Below are 21,588 nucleotides of genomic sequence, written 5' to 3'. Positions count from 1 at the left end.
CTGGCTCTTTAAGATGGGTTTGATCCTATGTCCCCAGCTAAAGGCAAGCATTTTTTTTGTGTGTTTTTTTGTTTTTTGTTTTTTTTTGGTTTTTCGAGACAGGGTTTCTCTGTGGCTTTGGAGCCTGTCCTGGAACTAGCTAAGGCAAGCATTTTAAACGTAAGATTTTTTCTAGCACTTAAGCAGTCAAGGAATGACTGCCAAACACAAATCCACTCTGTATCTAGCACCTACACAGAGAAACAGCTATGTGTTCAAATGACAAATACTGCCTTGTGTTAGAATTTTCAAAGATGAATTTTGGTCTTGAAGATGTCATTCTGCTACGATTTCTCAAGAACAATTTTTCATTCTAGATAATCAGGACCTATCCCAGTCATAAGATGTGATATTTATACTATCCTCCTTCATTGTAAAACATGGATGTTATTTGTCTAGAAATGCTGACAGAATAAATCAATAAATTTCCAGAGGTTAATTGCGAGCCATTATTCTAAACAATGACTATTGCCTATGAAGAGCCTTCTTCTATACTAATCAACCACAGAGGAACAACCAATACAGATACATGAACAGGAAAGTCCCATGGGGATTACTTCAAGAAGGTCCAGCTAGTTTAACGAGAAGTCAGCAGGAGCTGGGAAGATGGTCCATCCATTAGGAACACACACCGCTCTGACATAGGGCCCGAGTTTGCATCCCAGCATCCCTCTTGGGTAGCTCACAACCGTCTATACCTCCAGCTCCAGGGGACCCAACACCCTCTTCTGAACTCCACAAACACCAGCGCTCATGCACTCACATGTGTATAGCCCACACAGACACACAGATAAACACATAAGTAAAAATATAATGTAAACTTTTTTTTTTTTTTTAAAGAGAGAGGAGTCGTCCACAAACATAGGCTTTTGTATCCATGGACTCCACCAATTACAGACTGAAAAATTTAAAAACTGAGTCTGTGCCAAACACAGACTGACTTTTACCTGTCATTATGGTATGAACAATACAACAACCATGACCTACATAGCATTTTCATTATAGGAAGCATAATTCATTGAGACATGATCCAAAAAAAAAAAACCATGTGTGTGTTACATGCAAATACTAGACTACTTTATATGAGAGACTCGAGCATCTCCATTTTAGTCGGAAGGGAGGGGAGGTCTTGGCCCCTCGTGGACAGCCATACACTACTCTGCGTAGGAGTAAAGCAGAGATGGATCATGGGGGTGGAGGGTGGAGGTGATCATGGCAGTGACTTTATTTCTATGGTGCTGCTGTAAAAGAGCATACGTGACACTACGCATTTGTCAGGACCTGTAGAACTATATTACACCTGTCTATGGGCTTTATAACAAAGGCACCATGCTACTGCAAGATATTACTGTTAGGAGAAGTCATGGGTGGGAAGGAGATGAGCTATGTAGGAACTCTGCGTGTATTGTTCAAACTTCCTTTAAGTTTAAAAAGAACAAAGAGATTTCCTTAGATTAGTGGTTTTCTTTTCTTCTTTTCTTTTCATCCCCCCCCCCTATTTTTTTTTTTTTTTCGAGATAGGGTTTATCTATGCAGTTCTGGCTTTCCTGAAACTCGCTCTGTAGACCAGGCTGGCCACGGACTCAGAAATCCGCCTACCTCTGCCTCTCAGGTTCTGGGTTATAAGACCTGCGCCATCATACCTGGCTAGATCAGTGGCTTTCAACTTGGGTGATTTTGCCCTTCAGGAGATGAGCACAAAAAAAAAAAAAAATTAAAAAAAAAAAAAAAAAGAAAAAAGAAAAAAAAAAGCCGGGCGGTGGTGGCGCACGCCTTTAATCCCAGCACTCGGGAGGCAGAGGCAGGTGGATCTCTGTGAGTTCGAGACCAGCCTGGTCTACAAGAGCTAGTTCCAGGACAGGCTCCAAAACCAGAGAAACCCTGTCTCGGAAAACCAAAAAAAAAAAAAAAAAAAAAAAGGAGATGAGCACATAGCAGCCTTCTTAATGGTCACAATTAAGGAAGGAGTTGTTCTTGGCATGTTCTGGACAGAGGCCAGAATACTTTCCTATAGGGCACAAGATAGCCCCCAACTGTAAAGAACTGCCTCCTTCCATTGTTGATAGAGCCAGGCTTAAATCCTGAGTTAGAACATTACAAAGAATCTGATGTTGCTTGGTGCATAGCTCAGGAACAGAGTACCTACCTAGTGTGTATGAGGTAACTGGAATCCCTAGAAAACAACCCTCCTCCCAGCAGTCTGGGTGTGCGGCCATGACTTCAGTCTGAACACTTGGGAGCTAGTGATACGAGGATCAGCAGTTTGGTCTAGAGTGAGTTCAAGGCCAGCCTGGGCTATATATAAGATGCTGTCTCAAAACAACATGAAACAAAACAAGCAGCAACAGCAAAAGAAACCAAGAAATGAAGCGAAGAGGAGGAGGAAGAGGAGGAGAAGGAAAAGAAAGGAGGAAGAGCAAGAGGCTGCCACCACAGGTTTCAGGCTTGGTGACACATGCCGGTAATCCTGGCACCAGGAAGGCTGAAACTGAGGAGGTGCCCATGTTTGAGACAAGCCTAAATTACAAAGCAATTTCCAGATCGGGCCAGCCTAGGCCTAACATAAGACCTAATCTTAAATAATAAAACACAGGAAGGAAAAAGATTCTGAGCCTTCTATCTTACTGCATTTTGAAGCGTTATCTTTAACAAAGGCTTTATTTTCTCACGTCCCTTCCAACTATAAACACTGGAGCTCTTAGGTACAAATGGGTTATGTGAGCCACATAAGAAGACAGGTATTGGATGTTGCCTGACAATTGTGTTTAAAAACAAACAGGTAAGCAAACAAACAAACAAAAAGTTCAACTCTGCAGAGTTTTATGCAAAATATCTAAATTTAGGGCTGGAGAGATGGCTCAGTGGTTAAGAGCATTGCCTGCTCTTCCAAAGGTCCTGAGTTCAATTCCCAGCAACCACATGGTGGCTCACAACCATCTGTAATGAGGTCTGGTGCCCTCTTCTGGCCTTCAGGCATACACGCAGAAAGAATATTGTATACATAATAAATAAATATAAAAAAATATCTAAATTTAATTCAACAATTATCCTTCATATCAAACATTCTCTCACTGGAACTCTGCGTGCGTGCGTGCGTGTGTGCATGTGTGTGCGTGTGTATCATCTCTGCTTTATTTGGCTTCCACTTTCAGATAATTAATCACCAGTGTAAATTGTTAGTAGTGCACCCGAAAGACATCCCTTTACCAGGTTCAGATCTGGTGTGCTGGGCAGAACACTCTGTAACCACGTGACCCCACTTTCCTACACAAACTTCCTTAACGCAGGACACTTCCAGAGAGTCGTCACTGATACAGAGGCACACCAAGCTTAGACATTTAATATTAACAACAACAACAACAAAGCTCATGGAAGAATCAAAGGAGGACCAAGGCAGACAGCCTGGCGGATAAATGAGGTCAGCCCTCCAACAAAAGCCAGCAAAGGAGAAATCCAAATGACCTGTGGGTAGAATAAAAATATTCAACAACTTCAGAATTCTGGGAGAAAGCATCTTCAGTGAGCTCCTGATAGACACCAGGTAGAAGAAAATTATTCAACAACTTCAGAATTCTGGGAGAAAGCATCTTCAGTGAGCTCCTGATAGACACCAGACAATCAGACTTTTGAAACTCTGATTCTATCTAAATTATCCCTAGAGAAAAGTCAATGAGAGGTCTGATTCAGGCTACTGGGAAGGTCAATCAGTAAGACTGCTTGGAAATTTGTATACCTAGATACATACACACTTGAGAGAGTTTACAACAGCATTGCTTACAGTAAGACAAAAGAAAGGAAGAACGAAAGAAAAGGAAGAAATCAATACAAATATCTGATAATACAGGCTGAGAATTTAGTACAATGCTTGCCTAGCACGTGAACCCTTGGTTTTATTGTTGACACTGCATAAAATGGGGGTGACAGCACATGCCTGTAGCCCTAGCATGCTAGTGGCAGAAGCAAGGAGCGTCAAAAGTTCAAAGTCACCCCACTTACACAATAAGTTCCCAGCCAGCCAGGAAATATGAGACCCTGTCTCAAAACACAACAACAACAACAAAAGAAAAGCAAACAAAACAAAATGAACAACCCCCTCCCCAACATCTCCTGATAGCAGACATGAGGAAGTTGCTGTTTGTTTATGTAGTTGGATAGCACACAGCAAAGAAAATAGACTTTAGCCACATACAACATGGACGAATCTGACTGAAACAAACATCCTGGCCTGGAACTGTGGTGAATTCCTGTAACCCTGGCACTTGAGAGGTTGTCACAGGAGGATTCCAAGTTCAAGGCCAGCCTGGACTATATGCTGAGAACTTGTCTCAAAACAAGTTACAATTCCATATATAGAGGGTCCAAAGCAGGCAAAATGAAATCAGACAGACTGTGAATGACTCCGAGAACAGACACGGCATTGTATTGGTGTGGGGTGGGGGAGAGTGTGAGGCACACTGGTGGTACAGGAGAGAGTCCCAGGGGCTGTGCTTTTGTAGACGTGCAATTTCTAATTTGTTCTATATACAGCCTGTGCATTTTACATGCTTTTCAGTGTAACAACTCACAACAAATCCTATCACACATGACCGGGAAATGGATGAAGGGATGCTAATGGATGAGCTACCAATTATAACAAGAGTGCTGAGTGCCGTGATACTAAAGCCTGAGGGGGGACCCCATAGAACAAGAAGTGAATCTGGCAATGGAACCTTACTCCAGAGGGTTATTTCCAGTCATGCTCAGAATTTAGGACCAAGCAGGCTTTCACATTTGAGTGCACCACAGTAGCTGGGTGACTGTTTGCTCACCCTCCTGGGGACTTTGCCTGGGAGCCTGGAACCCAGTGAAGTCATGGAGCTTGCAGGGACAACTAGGGCTGGCTTCGGAGCAGAAGGCCCCTCCCTATGGCTGTCCAGGCAGCACTGTTTATATGAATCTGGATCAACCTCTGAGTGCAGACAGAGGGCTCGAGAGCAGCTGGGGAGGTGCGGAGACCTCCTGGGGATGTCTCTGCCTTTCCCTGGCAATAAATCCACTCACCCCGGCTAGACATTCCTGACCCCGATGGCGATAGATATGTGATTACAAAGATACACTTGACCAGACTGTCATGGGGCACTGCTTTCTCAAGGTGCCAGGCAGACAGAAAGCCCAAAGAGCTACACTCCTTGCTTCTCAGTGACCACACCAACAGGATTTCCTCTGTCGTTTCAGGGGAGTTGGAAGAACGGACTTGCAGGGCAACAAGATGGCTCAGCAGCAAAGGGGCATGCTGCTGAGACTGATGATCTGAGTCAGATGCCTGGACCTATATGGTGGAGACCCCCCAGAAGTGGTCCTCTGACCGCCACAAGTGTAACATGGCACGTGTGTACTATGCACCCATATACATAAAATTAATGAAATGTGATTTAAAAATTTTTTTTAAGGACAGGCTTGCATTTTATCTGGTCGCCCAGTTTGAGTCCTACCCTTAGGCATTCCAACATTCTCTTCCTATATCTTGAGGGAGCTATCCTGACTCTCCACTGAAGACATTCCTCACATAATGATTTCTTTGTAGAGTCCCAGCTTCTTTCCCTGAGTTGCGTGTTTTTCCTTATTGACCCAGAAAGCCCTGTTGAAATGTGACAACCCCAATCTTTGTCGAGGAAGCCACACGACTGGGAAAACCAAAGCCACCCTCTGTATGCACTGAAGTATGTGTGTGGTGTGTGGGAAAGCCACCCCAGCAACTGTGAGCACCTGCTTGTGGCAAATTGTAAGCTCACTGGCAGTGAAGATCAGCCACCTGCCAGCAGATGGTGGTGAGGAAGGGAGTGCCAGCAATTAACAAACTGCACTTGATAGCACACAACAATCCTTGCTGTTTGTGCTCAGTGTGGGGGAAACCCCGGGTTTCTAGGGCAGTCGAAAGAAAACAAAACAGGGCTGGGCATGCAGCTCATTTGGTAGAGTGCTTGCCTAACATGCGTGAAGTCCAAGGTTTAGTCTCTAGCACGGTACAAACCAGGCGTGGAGGCCCACAGTAGAAACAGGAGGGGCTGAAGTTCAAGGTCATCCTGAGTGGTGTAGTCAAAGAAGCCAACCCAGGACACTTGAGACCCTGTGCTTCACAGATAAAATCAAACAGAAAACAAAGCAAAGTCCAGGCTCCACATTTTACTTTGTTTATCTGTACCAGGGCACTTGAAACCCAAAGGCAAGGTGCATGAAAAGGTTCAAGTTTAAATTCAAGGACTGGGAAGAAATGTCTGCAGAAACTTCATGTAACAAAGCAATAACTCTTTCAAAGTTAATCTGAGGGGCTGGTGAGATGGCTGTGGGGTTCTGGAGGATTCCTGCTCTTCTAGAGGACCAGAGTTCAGTTCCCAGCATCCACACTGAGTGGTTCATGACCACCTGTAACTGAAGCTCAAGGGGATTCAGCCCCCTCTTCTGGATCCTGTGCACACACCCACACACACATATGAACATACACTAGGACAAATACACATAAATAGAAACAATGAGTCCTTTAAAAATTTAACTTGAGAATTAACTTCTCTTGACACTGATACCTAAACATAATTCAAAATGTACGTGTAGATACAAAAAAAAACCCAAAACAAAAAATCTACAGTTGAATTAACAGATTGAGCTTGATATGAGGACATATGCCTAGAATCCCAGAACTTGGGAGCCTGAGACAGGAGGAGCTGAAATCCTAAGCTAGCATGAGGTGGACTAAAGGAAAAGACAACACACACACACAAAGTATGCAAACACTCTAATACAAGGGCTGTTATCTGTAAGTGTACCATCTATCCTAAATATCAGAAATGAACCGAAGGGTTACAAGCAGACCTCCAAAAATGGAGCAACGTCCTCCACCTGGGAATTCTAATTAATTCTGTGTTCCACACAATCAAAGATGTACCACTGGGGAGTGAAGCTGGTGTCTAACGCCTGCCAGGCCTTGGCGTGGCCTTGAAGATGATCTGGTGAGGGGTCCCCTTCTTCTCTGTATGTGCTGAAACCCTATGCAACCCCTCCAGGTTCTACCTCTCATGAAGGAACGGGAGAGGTTTAATAAGCCTGAAAGTCAGCAAAGTATACTTTCATGTCCGGCAAACAGGTGCAGCAGGGGTCAATCCATACCCTGTCCAAGCTGGCTCCAGTGTTCAAGGATAGCACCTCACCTGAGTGATGAGATTATTACAAGGACCTCGATTACTACTTAGAAACACAGCTTCCTCAAATGGTTGGCAGGTGTGCATGACCACCTGGGGGTTAAGCACCAAAGGGTACACTCCTGTTTCCTATTGGGCAGACAGAATGCTGCCCCTCGTATAAAATCTTGATTCCTGGGTGAGGATGCAGCTCAGTGTCAGTGGGCTTGACTAGCATGTATGAGGCCTTGGGCTTGGTTCCCAACCCTGCAAGATAAGTAAATAAATAAATTCTCGTTTCTTTCAGTAATCTGTGGAATTTGGCCTTCAGTAGTAAATTTAGCTTATTATCCCACTTCACTTCTCCTCTCTGTCTCTGCCTCTGTCTCTCTGTCTCTCTCCTCTCTTCTCCTCTCCCCCTCTCCTCTTTCTTAGCTAAGGTGTCATATATCTCAGGTTGGCACTGATTGGCTAGGATGACCTTGACCTTCTGACCTGAAAGTCTCCTCTGACGTTCTCCCATTCCTAGTGTGACGGGAATCAAGCCCAGGATTTCACAGATGCTAGGCAAGCTCTCTACTGACTGAACCACGTCCCCAAACCTACCCAGGAATATCCATTTACTAATTCCTAGAGAAAACGGTAGTAAAGGTGCCAAGCACACAACACACATGATCTCTGACACAAGGCAAACTCACAAGTTTTTAATTTGGCATGATGCGGAAATGTAATTTCAATGTTCAGTGTTGACCTACAAGGCTACGTCTGATTCTCTCTCATGCTCCCAGGCAGCAGTGACAAGTTGTGTGTCCTAGTCAGCTATGAAGCCTGCGCAGTAAACAACCTGAGTTTACTAGTACTGGGTTGCTAGCCTATGATACGCAGAAGGGTAGGTGTACTAAATGCAATTACAAATGGGCATAGTGGCAGGCTCCTCTAATACTCTGGAGGCTGAGGCAGGAGGATTGTGAGATCAAGGCCAGCCTGGGCTAGGTAGTAAGATCCTGTCTCAGAAAAACAAAAACAAACAAACATTTTTAGAAGTATTTTTAATTTATTTTTAGATTTTGGTATTTTTATTTTGCATGCATGAGTATTTTGTCTGTCTGCACTATGTGCTTGCCTGGTGACTGAGAAATTCATGAAAGGGTTTTGGATCCCCTGGTATTAGAGTTATAGATGGTTGTAAAATACTTCATGGTTGCTGGGAACCAAACTTGCTCCTCTGCAAGAACAGAGAGTGGCCTTGACCCGAGCTCTCTCTCCAGCCCAGATTTATATTTTTAACTCAAAGTAGTTTTCTCAAGACATAACTCTGTGGTCAGCCAAAAAGCATCTCTGACCTGTCATATTTTCAGGTTCTAGGTATGTAGACACGGCTTAGTTGGTAGAATGCTTGCTGCGCATACATGAAACCCTGGGTTCCATCCCCAACACTGCGTGAATCAAGTGTGGTACACACCTGTAATCACAACACTTTGGCGACAGAGACAGGATAATCAAAAGTTCAAAGATATTTTGGGTACCTGACAAGTCAGAGCCCAAGCTGGACTACATGAGTCCCTTTCTCAAACAACAACAAAAAAAAATAAGTAAATTTAGGTTCTCAGGTTCCATTCAAGACCCGCTCAATCACAAAGGAAGGCAATCTGCACCTATCAAGTGGATTAGGGGCTGGTGCAATGTTATAAACACAACACAAAACAGATATGGGCAGTGGCAGGGAACATCTATCTGAAGGGAGAGGAATGGCCAGGAGGGTTGACCCAGCCTTTTGGGTGCCCACCACAGGAGGGCAGTTTCAGAAGCTCTGGGTGACCTAGCAGGGACACAATGTGAGGGCAACACTCAATCTCCTCAGGTAGTCCTAGAGGACAACAGCCCATAGTCACGGGGTGCCAAAGCTCAGATCAAACCCTTGCTTCGCAGTCATGACGTAAACATTATCATCCCCATTTCACAGATAGGAAAACTGAAATTTAAGAGGTGAAGTAACCTAAACTGACAATAAGGATGATGCAGCCGCAATTTCATGCATTGGCTTTAGCCACTTGGGGTCACCTCTCCCAGGGCCCTCAAGGAGGGCACGGAAAATAAGGAAGGGACAGATGGGCAAGGGGAAGACGGACCTTTTTTATTTATCAAGATGCTTTGGATTTCCTTATTCTGGTGGTCTTAGATTAATTCCCTCAGAATGTGTGCTCCTTGGGTGGTGGCAACCCACTTTTAAAACTAGATTATACAGGATTAATTTAAACTGGATTAACTGCATGAAACATTTGCGTATAGATAATAAGTATTTCTTGAACCGACTCAAACTAAACTACAGACTGCATGTCTTTTAGTATCAAGATACACCAAATCTAGTCAAATTTTGCCCTTTTTCTAGGTGAAGGGGCAGGATCTCATGAAACCCAGGCTAGCCTTGAACCTGCTATATGGTCTTGATCCTCCTGCCTCCAGCTCCCAAATCTCCAGGATTACATGCATGTATACTTATGCCCAGCTTCAAATTCAGTTTTGTTTTTTTTTTTTTGAAAAAATGTTTTAAATACGTGACAAAGTCAGGTCACGTCTACTTTCAATGAAATCTTAGAACAGAGTGTGCACTCAGCCAGGAAGCCCAACTTCTCCCCGAAGCTCATCAGACCACACAAGGAATCCCCGATGCCCAGTTTTCACACTGACACACACCAAACGTGCTCGTGGTAGCGGTCCTATCCCCATGACCTATCTCTGTTTCCATCTGGAAACTAGGCCTGGGATAGGATGAAAACTGTAGGAAGCAAGTTTGTTCGAGGTCAATTCTGCACAAGGACAGACAACTGTCTACGTAGCCAAGGATGACCTTGAACTTCTCAACTTCTTGTTTCTATCTCCCAGGTACTGGGATTATAGGCTTATGCCACCCAGTTTATGAGGGGAGGAGAACCCAGAGCCTCAAGGATGCTAGGCCATCATTCTACCAACTAAGCTATATCCCCAGCCTAAAATTATAGGACCATCCCTTTCCCTTCACCCCAACCAGGGGCAGAACCCAGGAAGCTGTGCACAGTAGGCTCAACTATAACACTAAGCTACATTTCCAGATCCTAAGGCCATTTTGTTCATTTGGTCTTTCAGACAGGATCTCTCCACATAGCCCTGGCTGTCCTGGAACTCACTATATAGACTAGGCCAGCTTTGGACTCAGAGATCTGTCTGCCTCTGCTTTCCTGGTGCTAGGTTCAAAGGTTGTGCCATCGCACCTGGCACCATTTCTGATTATTTACGGTAACCAATTAGGAAAAAATCAATTTCGTAACAGCTAAAATAACACACTGCCTTCATCTTCTACCTGTATGGGCCCAAGATGTCAAGAGCTCAATCAGGCAGGTAAGTGAACTCACTGGTTCCAGGTCCTGAGCTGACAGATGGGAAGAGGCCCAGCCAGTTGGAAGGTTTACCAAGGTCGGGTGGGAGCTAGCAACAGGTTCAAGAGACTTTAGAGTTTGATCTTGGAGACTTGGAGCTCAGCCACCAGGGGAGAAGAGGAGTAGGGAGTTCCAGGGGGGGGGAGATGAGGCAGGGAGGGGCTGGGGAAAGTCCAGTGACAGGACAGATGGAGTTCTGCTACCCTCCTAAACTGTGAAGTCTTACTGTCCTTGGAGTTCCCCCACCCCATCTAATCACTTCTGGGCCATATGTGAAGCCAACTCAGCTTGTAGCTATCTGCAGATTACAAAGCAAGAAAGAATTTAGCAGGATGTGTGCACCTCTGCTGAACTTAGGTCCCCTTCCATCTCCATGAGAAAAACGGCTTCCTGGGGTTTCAGGTGGGAGCATTCCTTCTTAGGCTGCCTCTGGTCTCCAGCTTCCTAGGATCTCTCATCCCTGCCTCCACAGAACAATTAAGAGGGAAAAATCCAATGACTGACTTCCAAGAATTCCAACCCTGGGTACTTGCTTCCTCGAGGAATGCTCAGCATTGTGTTTCTATGAATTTCTGTTGTCTTCATGTCAACTCAAGGTACAGGTAGGTGTTGTTTCTAATTTGCTGGTAATAAACTGGGGCTCAAGGTGCACTCCTGTGTCCCCATGTTCTACCAGTGCAGACTCAAACGCAACTAAGGGAGACCTTGAGAAAAGACCAAAAGACCAAGCAGCCAGCCTTACACCTGTTATTGCACCAACAAGGTTTGGGATTTAGAACTGGCTTTGGGACTGGGGATGAGGCTCAGGTGGTGGAGTGCTTGCCTCGTAACTTAATTGGGGTTTCTGCTGCTATGAAGAGACACCATGATTGTGGCAACTCTTATAAAGGAAAAACATTTCATTAGGGCTGGCTTACAGTTAGAAACTTAGCCCATTATCATCATGGCAGGAAGCATGGTGGTAGGAAGACAACCATGGTGCTGGAGAGGAAGCTGGGAGTTCTACATGGGCAGGCAACAGGAAGAAAGAGCAACACGGGGCCTGGCTTGAGCTTCTAAGGCCTCAAAGTCTACCCCCAATGACACACTTCCTCTAACACCTTCTCCAAGAAGGCCATCTGTCCTAAGAGTGCCACCCCCTATGGGCCTATGGGGGCTATTCTCATTCAAACCATTGTATCATACACCAAGTCCTGGCTTGGATCCCCTGTACTTCATAAACCTGGTCTAATGATACAGGTCTATATCAAAAGACTCTTGAGGAGGAGGGAAGAAGTTATCGCTCTTAGCTACATAGAAAGTTCCAGGCTAGCCTGGGCGCCATGGACCCTGTCTGGAAAACAAAAAGTCTGGGCTCTAAAGTTAAGAGTGCTGACTGTTCTTCCAGTGGACCTGCGCTCCCTTCCCAGCACCCACATGGAGGTTCACAATTGTCTGTAATTCCAGTTTCGGGGGTTGAAGGCACTAGGCACACATGCCGTCTTTCCGGCCTCTGAAGGCACCAGTCTAGGCACACTCCTGGTACACAGACATATGTGTAGGCAAAACACTCCTACACATAAAATAAAAGTTTTAATTAGAAAATACAAAACAAAACAAAATATTGGATTGGATTTGGTTTCAAGTTCTTTGTTCCTAGTTTTGTGATCTTATATAAATTAACTTTTATAAGTACAAGTTTCCAAATTATTATTCCTATTTTTTTTTTTTTTTTGAGACAAAAGTCACACTTTGCAGCCCTGGTTAGCTGGGAATTCACTATGTAGACCAGCCTGGCCTTGAACTGATAGTGATCCTCCTGTCTCTGTCTCTTGAGTACTTGGATTAAGATATGTGCCACCATGCCCCAACTTCCAAATGCATTTTAAAAAGAGGCATGGTAACATGTTCATACTGTTCTTGAGAAGATTGTAATAGATGTTAGGACAACACCAGCTTGTGCTCAGTAAAGGTCTGCCTTCATTTCCCGTCACAGTGCTCCAAGTATTGGGTAGAGTACTTCATTCTATCATTACATTCAGAACAGGCTGGGAGGGGAACCCGTATCATTATATTTGTTCTTATTTTACATTCATGGATTTATTTTGTGTCTTTGGGGGTGTGGGCACACCTACCATGGCAAGGGTGTGGAGGTCAGAAAACAACTTGCAGGAATCGGGTCTCTCCTTCCACTACTTGGGTCCCAGGGATTAAGCTCGGGTTACTAGTTTTATGGCAAGTGCCTTTACCGCTGTGTTATTGACCTGGGGATTATTATTGTCATCAAGAAGAATGTTCCATAAACAATCAAGTTAGAGTTGCCAGAATAGATATTTAGGACAGTCATACTAAAATATTATTTGTTAGTTTGATGGCATTCCAATTGAACTTGGCCTTCCAGGTTTCTATTTACTGAATCTGGTAACTCTAAGGGTCTGGAATAAATCACAGGGAAGGGGGTTGCGGGGAAAGGAAGTTGAAAGTGACTTGGCACTTCTGTGTTGGAAGCAGCCTGAGAAATGGTGGCAGATGAAAGTGTGACCTGGACATTCGTCTTTCAACATCACAGTCACATACTTTCGTTGGTATCATGCTTTTCCTTTCTCAACCCTCTATCAAAGACTTGTCCCAACACAGGACATCTGCTGCTGTTCTAGAAAGCTCTGCCAGTCAGCTAGACCTCCTTTGTCATGACAGTTCCTTCTGTGGCCAAACCTGTAAGGTTGCAGGCTTGACTAGGATCAACTCTCAACTTTTTTTTTAAGTCTAAAAAATTTTGATTAAGAATGAAAAGGTGATGAGAGATTTTTCTAACCATTTTCCAGCTTGCTGAGGACTCTTGGCATGTCTGCTTTGAACTGTCAACTCTTAATAGCTGGTATGAAAAATAAAATCTGTAAGGATTATTTAGGTTGAAAAGCAGGTTAGCATAAAAATCTGTAAATATTTCAAATAAAAATATTTTAGAGCCGGGTGGTGGTAGCTCATACCTTTAATCCCAGTACTCAGGAAACAGAGGCAGGAGGATCTCTGTGAGTTCAAGCAAACACTGTCTCAAAAAACAAACAAAAAAAAGAAATTCAGGAAATTCGGGATCAACCTACCCCTGGACCCAGCAATACCACTCTTGGGAATATACCCAAAAAATGCCCTATCATACAACAAAAGTATATGCTCAGCTATGTTCATAGCAGCATTGTTTGTAACAGCCAGAACCTGGAAACAACCTAGATGCCCTTCAATGGAAGAATGGATGAAGAAAGTATGGAATATATACATATTAGAGTACTACTCAGCAGTAAAAAACAATGACTTCTCGAATTTTGCATGCAAATGGACAGAAATAGTAAACACTATCCTGAGTGAGGTAAGCCAGACCCAAAAAGAGGAACATGGGATGTACTCACTCATATTTGGTTTCTAACCATAAATAAAGGACATTGAGCCTATAATTCGTGATCCTAGAGAAGCTAAATAAGAAGGTGAACCCAAAGAAAAACATATAGGCATCCTCCTGAATATTAACCTTCATCAGGCGATGAAAGGAGACAGAGACAGAGACCCACATTGGAGCACTGGACTGAAATCTCAAGGTCCAAATCAGGAGCAGAAGGAGAGAGAGCACGAGCAAGGAACTCAGGACCACGAGGGGTGCACCCACACACTGAGACAATGGGGATGTTCTATCAGGAACTCACCAAGGCCAGCTGGCCTGGGTCTGAAAAAGCATGGGATAAAACCGGATTCGCTGAACATAGTGGACAATGAGTACTGCTGAGGAGTCAAGAACAATGGCACTGGGTTTTGATCCTACTGCACGCACTGGCTTTGTGGGAGCCTAGGCAGTTTGGATACTCACCTTACTAGACCTGGATTAGGTGGGTGGTCCTTGGACTTCCCACAGGGCAGGGAACCCTGACTGCTCTTAGGACTGATGAGGGAGGGGGACTTGGATGGGGGAGGGGAGGGAAATGGGAGGCGGTGGCGGGGAGGAGGCAGAGATCTTTAATAAAGAAATAAATAAATTAAAAAAAAAGCAAGAAAAAATATTTTAGCTCTCATTGTATTGATAGAAGCAGGAGGAACCATAGTCAACAGGGTCTTTGGAGAGCTGGTTATTTAGTAGTTACAAAACTTCAGTTTGTAAATGAGGAAGTTTCAGAGATTGGCTGCACATGGAGAATGCTGTTAACAGAGCTGACCTATATATATTCTTAAAATCCAGAGCTAGAAAGTGGGTAGACAGGAGAAGAAGAATCTACACAAGTGCTGTTTTCTCCAAAAGCATAGAAAGTCAAAATCTGGACCCTTCCTACTCAAGAAGTCAGCTTGAGGCCCGGAGGCCTTGCCACTTCCTGCCTCAGGTGACTCCGCCCATCCAGAGTGCATCCACAGGTGGATTAGCTGCACAGAGCACAGCTGGCTGCACGGGGTTGCGTTACAGCTCCTGCTATGACTCCATGCTTCCAGAACCACACCAAAAGACATGCAAACACGTCTCGGCAGGAATGCAGGAGGCTTTCCTTACCAGGTCACCCTCAGCTCCAGGGACGCTTGCCTCTGAGGGGTATAAGTAGTTCGTGTCCACCACTCTCTACTGGTATGGAAAACTGACTGGTCCATGTCTGAGACAGCTACTGTCAACACCATACTGAGCTTCACTCCAGGCTCACATAGCTGTCATGAGTGCCCTGGCCTGGTCCACTCTCCTGGAGAGAATCTCAATAGGCCAAGAGAACAGGATTGATCTATTCGGGCCTTCTGTTGTCTTGGTTGCATCTCATCCTTCAGATGTTTAAGATATTTTGAGATACCGTTAGTTTCCATTGAAGCAGCAGCCTTCCTCTGTCTCCAAAGCAGTTACAGCATCACCAGGTGCCTTTCCGTCATCAGCTATGCGCCAAGTGCACCCTTTAAAAGCACCTGCCGGGCACAGCTTGCCCTCTTGTCTCCCATCTCTCTTGCCTCTTGCTCTTCTTTTCTCTTCTTTCCTCTCTTGCCTCTTCTTTCCCTCTTGCATCTCTTCCTCCTCTTGTCTGTCTGCCTGCCTCTCCCAAATCCCCACTCTGACATGGCCCTTTGCTCTTCTGCTTTCCTCCTCCCCCCAACAAACCTCTTGTACTAACTCTGTTGTGCATGGCCTGTTCGCTGAGTGGTATACCTTGGCAGGACCCGCCAAAAGGTACCCACGATCGCCTTCTTTTTTATTTATCCTTTCAGGTACAGAATACATAAGCTGTAAAACACAAAGCCCCCCGATGTCCCTGTAAGACTGTGGTGAGTGACATGAAGCCTATAGCCTACGGGGCAGCATCTTGCTCAGACATTCAACACTGCAGATGTGGCCCTTCCTGGGGAACCCAGTGTCTCTGAGCAGACTGAAAACTTGGAGAAAATACAGGAAACTTGATTTAACTTTTGGTTGTTTGAGCCAGGGTTTCATGTAGCCTGTGCTGGCCTCACATTCGCCATGTAGTCCAGGATGATATTGAACCTCTGATCCTCCTACTTCTACCTCCCAGGAATGCACCAGCAGGCCCAGTTTTATTCAGTGCCGGGGGTGAGGGTAGGGGGTAGGAGGGTGGGGTGAACACAGGGCTTCGCACGTGTTACCAAAGGGCAACATCTCCAACCCTTTTGTTTAACTTTAAATCAAAGATCATGAAGAACACATGTGAAGAAACACACTCCTGTCTGTGTGTGGATATGCTATACACCATAATGTCTTATTTAAAAGAGTTTGGGGCAAATATTTACTTTGCACATATGGGTGTTTTGCCTGCACGGACATCTGTGTACCACATGATGGCAATATCCATGGAAGTCAGAGGGGGTGTTGGATTCCCTGGGACCTGAGTTACATACAGACTGTTGTTAGCTGGCATTTGGGTGCTGAGACTCGAACCCAGGTTCTCTGGAAGAGCAGCAAGTGCTCGTAACCACTGAGGCCTCTCTAGCCACTGTCTTATTCATTCTTTAAAGCCCAGTCCTAGGTAAGACAGACATATACAGTTCTCTCAGTTTCAATGTCAATTCCCATCTTGACTCTGCAAGCAAATTTGTGTTACAAGTTTGTGTTTTCTTTGAGACTCAAGAAAACCTGTAACACAGTTGACCCATCCAGGACTCCAAAGCTCTGTAAGTGGGGCAGCAATAATGCCATTTTCACAGGGCTGCAAGGAGGGCAGAGGGAACAATAAGGCAGCCGCAGCAGCCTGCTAATATTGAGTATTACCCACTCAATGCTGAGATAAACTTAGTTTCAGACAGGGAAGCTGCCATATCACTATCAAGTGATTTCAAACTAAGCGGTTAAATTCCAAAGCTCCCAAGCACCACTAATACCTTTTGACTAATTCGAGCCCTCGGTTTGGCTCCTGACCTCTGGGAGCTGTCTGGTTGCTGCTGCTTTCTTCAGCAAGAGCCTGTGGTCACTGCTGTTTACCTCTGACACCTTAGTTTCTCACTGCATACAAACACCTTAACCTGGCATCCCCACTGCTTCTCTGCATCATACACCTCAGCTTGCTGCTCTCTCTTCTTTTCCCTCCTGTTCCCCACATTATTCTGCCTCCAAATAGGCTTTGCTCAAACTCTTACTTCAGAATGCCTTTAAAAATAACAAGCCCTGCCCTTCTTATTTTGCTTCCTGCCAGGGATCCTTCCGAGTAAGTACTTAAGTCCCTTATCATAACCAGTAGGAAACCCCGCTCTCACAATGTTCACTGGGAGAGGAGTGGCGACTTCCATTTGCTTTAAATAGCTGACAGCCTGAATTTCTGAGGGTCCAACCACTGCAAAGATAACAAGTGCTTTGGTAACACAACACAGGCCAATAGAGAATTCCAGAAAGCTGAGCCAGCCAGGCTTTATCACTGAGCCCGCCACAGTGAGTTTGCAAAGGCAAAAGGGGGTTTTGTTTGGTTTTGTTTTTAAGATCCTGAAAGCTGAGTTACCAAGTAACTAAGTGTTAGGATGCTTCACTTTGTAAGTGGAATATGGGTGACTTCAATTTTCACTTCTCTGTAGGGGTCAGAATAAGGGTATGGTTAACACCTACCTCTAAATGGGAAGGGAAGGGACCCAATTTATGGTGGTGTTATAAACATGCACCTATTTCCCATGGGAAAGGGACTTCTCTGGATGCCTGAGAGCAATTAACCAGGTGGGGAAAATGGCTCAAGCATGAATGCCACCAAGTTTGATGACAATGTGTGAGTTGTAATATCCCCCCATAAAAAAATGCAAAAAAAGTAAAAAGAAATAAAATTTTTAGTCTAAAAACACCAAACACAAATCTTTTCAGTTTCAGGTATATACAGATGTTCACCATGGCATTATTTACAGCAGCTGAAACCCAGGCAACAGCTCAAGGTTGTAACAGGGGAACAGTACATATGCCATCAGTTTGATGGATGGACTAGGCAGATAAGATGGTAATGCCTACAACCTAGCAATGGAGAAGGGGGGGGAGTTGGACCAGAAGGTCAAGGTCATCTATGACTTTACAGTGAGTTTCAGGCAAGCTTAGGCCACATGAGACACTGCCTAAAAACAAAAATACAACCGATAAGCAACAGTCAAATTCCAATGGGATATTAAAGCAATGACTATAGGAACGGCTCTAGGCATCTCACAAATACGAATTCAATCCCCCTACCAATCTATGGCGTACTTACAATGATTAGCAGTCCCATTTTACACATCAGCCTTAATCAGATTTAGAGAGGTAAGTAATTTTTCTAGATTATACAGAATGTCCATGGCAGAATCTGCTTGCCTATAGTCTTTGCTCTAACTATGATGACATTGGCCGATATCTTATTATCAGGCAATATTATATACAATATTATATATTGCCTGATTTTCTTACATTATTAGTTCTATAAAAAATGTTTGGCAGAACCAGGTGGTAGTGGCTCATGTCTTTAATCCCAGCATTCATTCGGGAGTCAGAGACAGGCAGATCTCTGTGAATTTGAGGCCAGCCTGGGCTACAAGAGTTAGTTCCAGGATAGGCTCCAAAGCTACAGAGAAATCCTGTCTTGAAAAACAAAACAAAACAAAAAAAAAAACGTTTGGCAGAAGAACATATACTGCCCATTGGGGAGGAGATTAGACAGGGCAGGGGTGGGTGGCGATGAATTCTGTTCTATTGTCACCTTCAGTGACAGCTACTCATCCTTGTTATTGATAATTAGTGCCTTTGTAACTTACAGTTCTTCCACACCACTGACTTCCTCCAGATCCCAACTCATGGATGAGGAAACGGAGGCTTGGAAGGAATGAGTGGCTAATTTGGGTGACGCTGAGTTTGTGCAACAGTTCAATGTTGTCTCTACTACTCGGCAGAGGTAGACAATTTTAGGACAGTGTGTGACATATCTTCAGCCTAGGGCTCCTCAAGGAAACTGCTAGAACCCAGTTGGACACAAGAAAGGACTGGGTAAGACTTGGCTGGAGCTAAGTCAGCAAGAGCAAACTGTGCCGTTTAGAGCTGAAATGGCTACAGTCCTCCAGGCGAGCCCCTAGCAGCCTCCCTCTCTGTCAGGTTCCGGGCTCTCCCAAAGGAAAGTTGGTGAAACCAATCTTTCCCCTTTTTTTGTCCCTGAACACATTTTTATAGCTTTCATGGACCCACTTTATTCCAAAACTCTTCTCAGATGGACCCATGAGACCACATTGAATTTTGATGGAGATTAAGGGGACAGTAACCACTGGACCAGCTGAGGTGTAGCCAGAGCTGAGTGCTGTGGACATTGCCCCAGCTACCTTCATGCATTAATCCTAGCAGTCCCATAGGCTAGGCTGCCTTCCACTGGTGAGAAAACTGGGCTTAGGCTGTCTGACACCTGCACAGACCTCATAGAGTCAAGAGTGAGGGAAGGACAGAAAGCCATCCACATGACAGAGCCTGAAGCCATCATAAACTGACTTCATAACTGCCCTACCCAACCACAGATCTTATGGACACACAAAATCATATGCATGTATGTGTATGTGTATTTATACAAGACAAGATGGGAGGGACAACGGCAGAGCCTGATTTCCTGCTGTGAGACGCCATGGACTCAGTCCTGATGTATAATGACTATACAACATTACACACACAAACATACACTCACATATACACATGCATACACACACACCAAATGCTTTCGAGGAGATGTAGTGGTGAGTAACTGAAAGACAGGGTGTTAGGTGGACACCCTTCCTCTGTCCCTCTGGATGGGCAGGGTGAGGAGAGTGGATTATTCCTCAAGGACAGGAAGCCGTCAAGCTTGGCGGGCATTATTTTATTAGTCCATCACTGAGCACATCATTCAGAGACTTGGCTGGGAATGAGCACTAGGCGATCTGTAAATAATCCCTGGGTGAAGTTTACAGAAGTGGAATGCTAGCGTGGCAGAGGCCAGGCCTCTAATGGGTCATTGACCTGGGCGCTGCTTCCCATCAGAGTCCTCCCCTCCAGCTTTGACAATTCTCCCTCTTCCACCTAGGACCCCAGTGTTGAAAGGGCAGCATGGGTGAGGGTGAATTCACCACACACACACACACACACACACACACCACTCTCTGGCGATGTGGCCAGCGAGGAACTTAGCCCCAGTGTCTGTGGAGCAACAATACAACTGCTGGGTCAACTGGTTTCAGCGTGAGGCCCCTTCAGGGCAGCTGCAAAAGAGCTCCTATTAATCCCTTAACTAAGCAGCTGACAGACTTAATCTGTTTCTGCATACATTAGGACCCCTTACACACAACGTCATTATATGATTAAAAATTAAAAAAAAAAAAACCAGCACAAGTTAACAAAAGCTTTTCATAGATTTCTTCATCTCAATAACCAATGTGGTCCAATTCTAGAACTTTGGAGGGCTTCTGATTATAATTTCCTGTCGCTCTGCCCTTAAACATTGTGAGAAAGTTTTATTCTTGGAGTCATTCACCCAGAGAACACGCCTCTATGTGAAGGACGAGGCCATCTGAACCGCTGGCCTCAATGCGCTTTCTTTTCATTTTGTATCCATTGTTATTTAAAGCAGCTCCTTCCACAACTGGGAAACCTCATTCTACATAGGAACATCAGAAAAGGAATCATTACCTGGTATAATCTCCCTTGCTTTCCTGAAATAAAAATAAAGACATGATCAATATGCATTTATGCTGAGCTCGATGAATGATTTATTCTTGGTTATTTTCCCACTCACAGACTCCAGGGCTTCCTGTTAAGAAGGGTACCTAAGGAACACTACCCACAGGGTCACTACTGAGAAGAAAACAGAAGGATACGTGAGCTGTGTCTTACCATTAACAGAAGTGACTAATATGTATATATATTCTCCATATGTATATATATGAAGAGACTCGGATGTCATTTCTCTGCTGTGTTGCTAAGATCACAGGACAGACATGTCTGCATTGCAGAGCCATGCTTTTCAGATGGGTTGCACTTTTTAGACTATGACCCAGGTAAATCAACACACATTATTTGCTTTCTCTTTACTTTTTAAACAAGAACAGGAACTGACTTTGCTCTTCAGCCACCAGCGCCTTTAAGAATTAAAGGGCCCTTTACACAACCTCAGGAAAACGTGTACAAAAGTTGCTAAGTTTAAATGAAAATTACAGCTGTTCTAACAACTGCTGCCTCCCGAGTTCTAGTAACTGAGTCCTCTTCCAGGAATACGGGCTGAACTCTCTTCCCTGGGTGCAGTCTAAACTTCGTCATGTCTTCCAGAAACACTGTGGCACGCTAGTTCATGCAAAAGACATGAAAACAGAATTCAGCAGGTCCCAGTTTTCACTGACAAACCATGGACTGGTTTGAAAGTCCATCGGGTTCACCTGGCAGAAGTTTCAGAGTTGCAGGCAGTTAGCAAGAAACTAAAGGGAGCTGGTTAGAAGCAGGGAGTGAATTCTTACCTGCAAAACCAGGGCTGCCAACTTGAAGATGGTCTCGCTGTCTACTTCAATTTGCCCCTGTGGGTGGAAGAGGAGAAGGTCAC

The 21,588-nt window shown here is 44.6% G+C and overlaps 1 protein-coding gene across 4 annotated transcripts in view; it reads right to left on the bottom strand.

Annotated features, from left to right (window-relative positions):
* Positions 1-21,588, bottom strand: part of Frmd4b (FERM domain containing 4B) — a 332,706-nt gene that overhangs the window by 47,399 nt on the left and 263,719 nt on the right. For all 4 annotated transcript variants that reach the window (XM_057768449.1, XM_057768432.1, XM_057768440.1 and 1 more), the window contains 2 exons: positions 21,506-21,562; positions 20,685-20,707 (listed from right to left, as the gene is read on the bottom strand). In XM_057768449.1, the coding sequence (XP_057624432.1) occupies positions 20,685-20,707; positions 21,506-21,562 (80 nt within the window). The remainder of the gene's footprint in view (positions 1-20,684; positions 20,708-21,505; positions 21,563-21,588) is intronic.

The sequence above is a fragment of the Chionomys nivalis genome, chromosome 1 (genome assembly GCF_950005125.1).
Source record: "Chionomys nivalis chromosome 1, mChiNiv1.1, whole genome shotgun sequence".
NCBI lineage: Eukaryota > Metazoa > Chordata > Mammalia > Rodentia > Cricetidae > Chionomys > Chionomys nivalis.
This window is presented reverse-complemented; position numbering and strand designations above follow the sequence as displayed.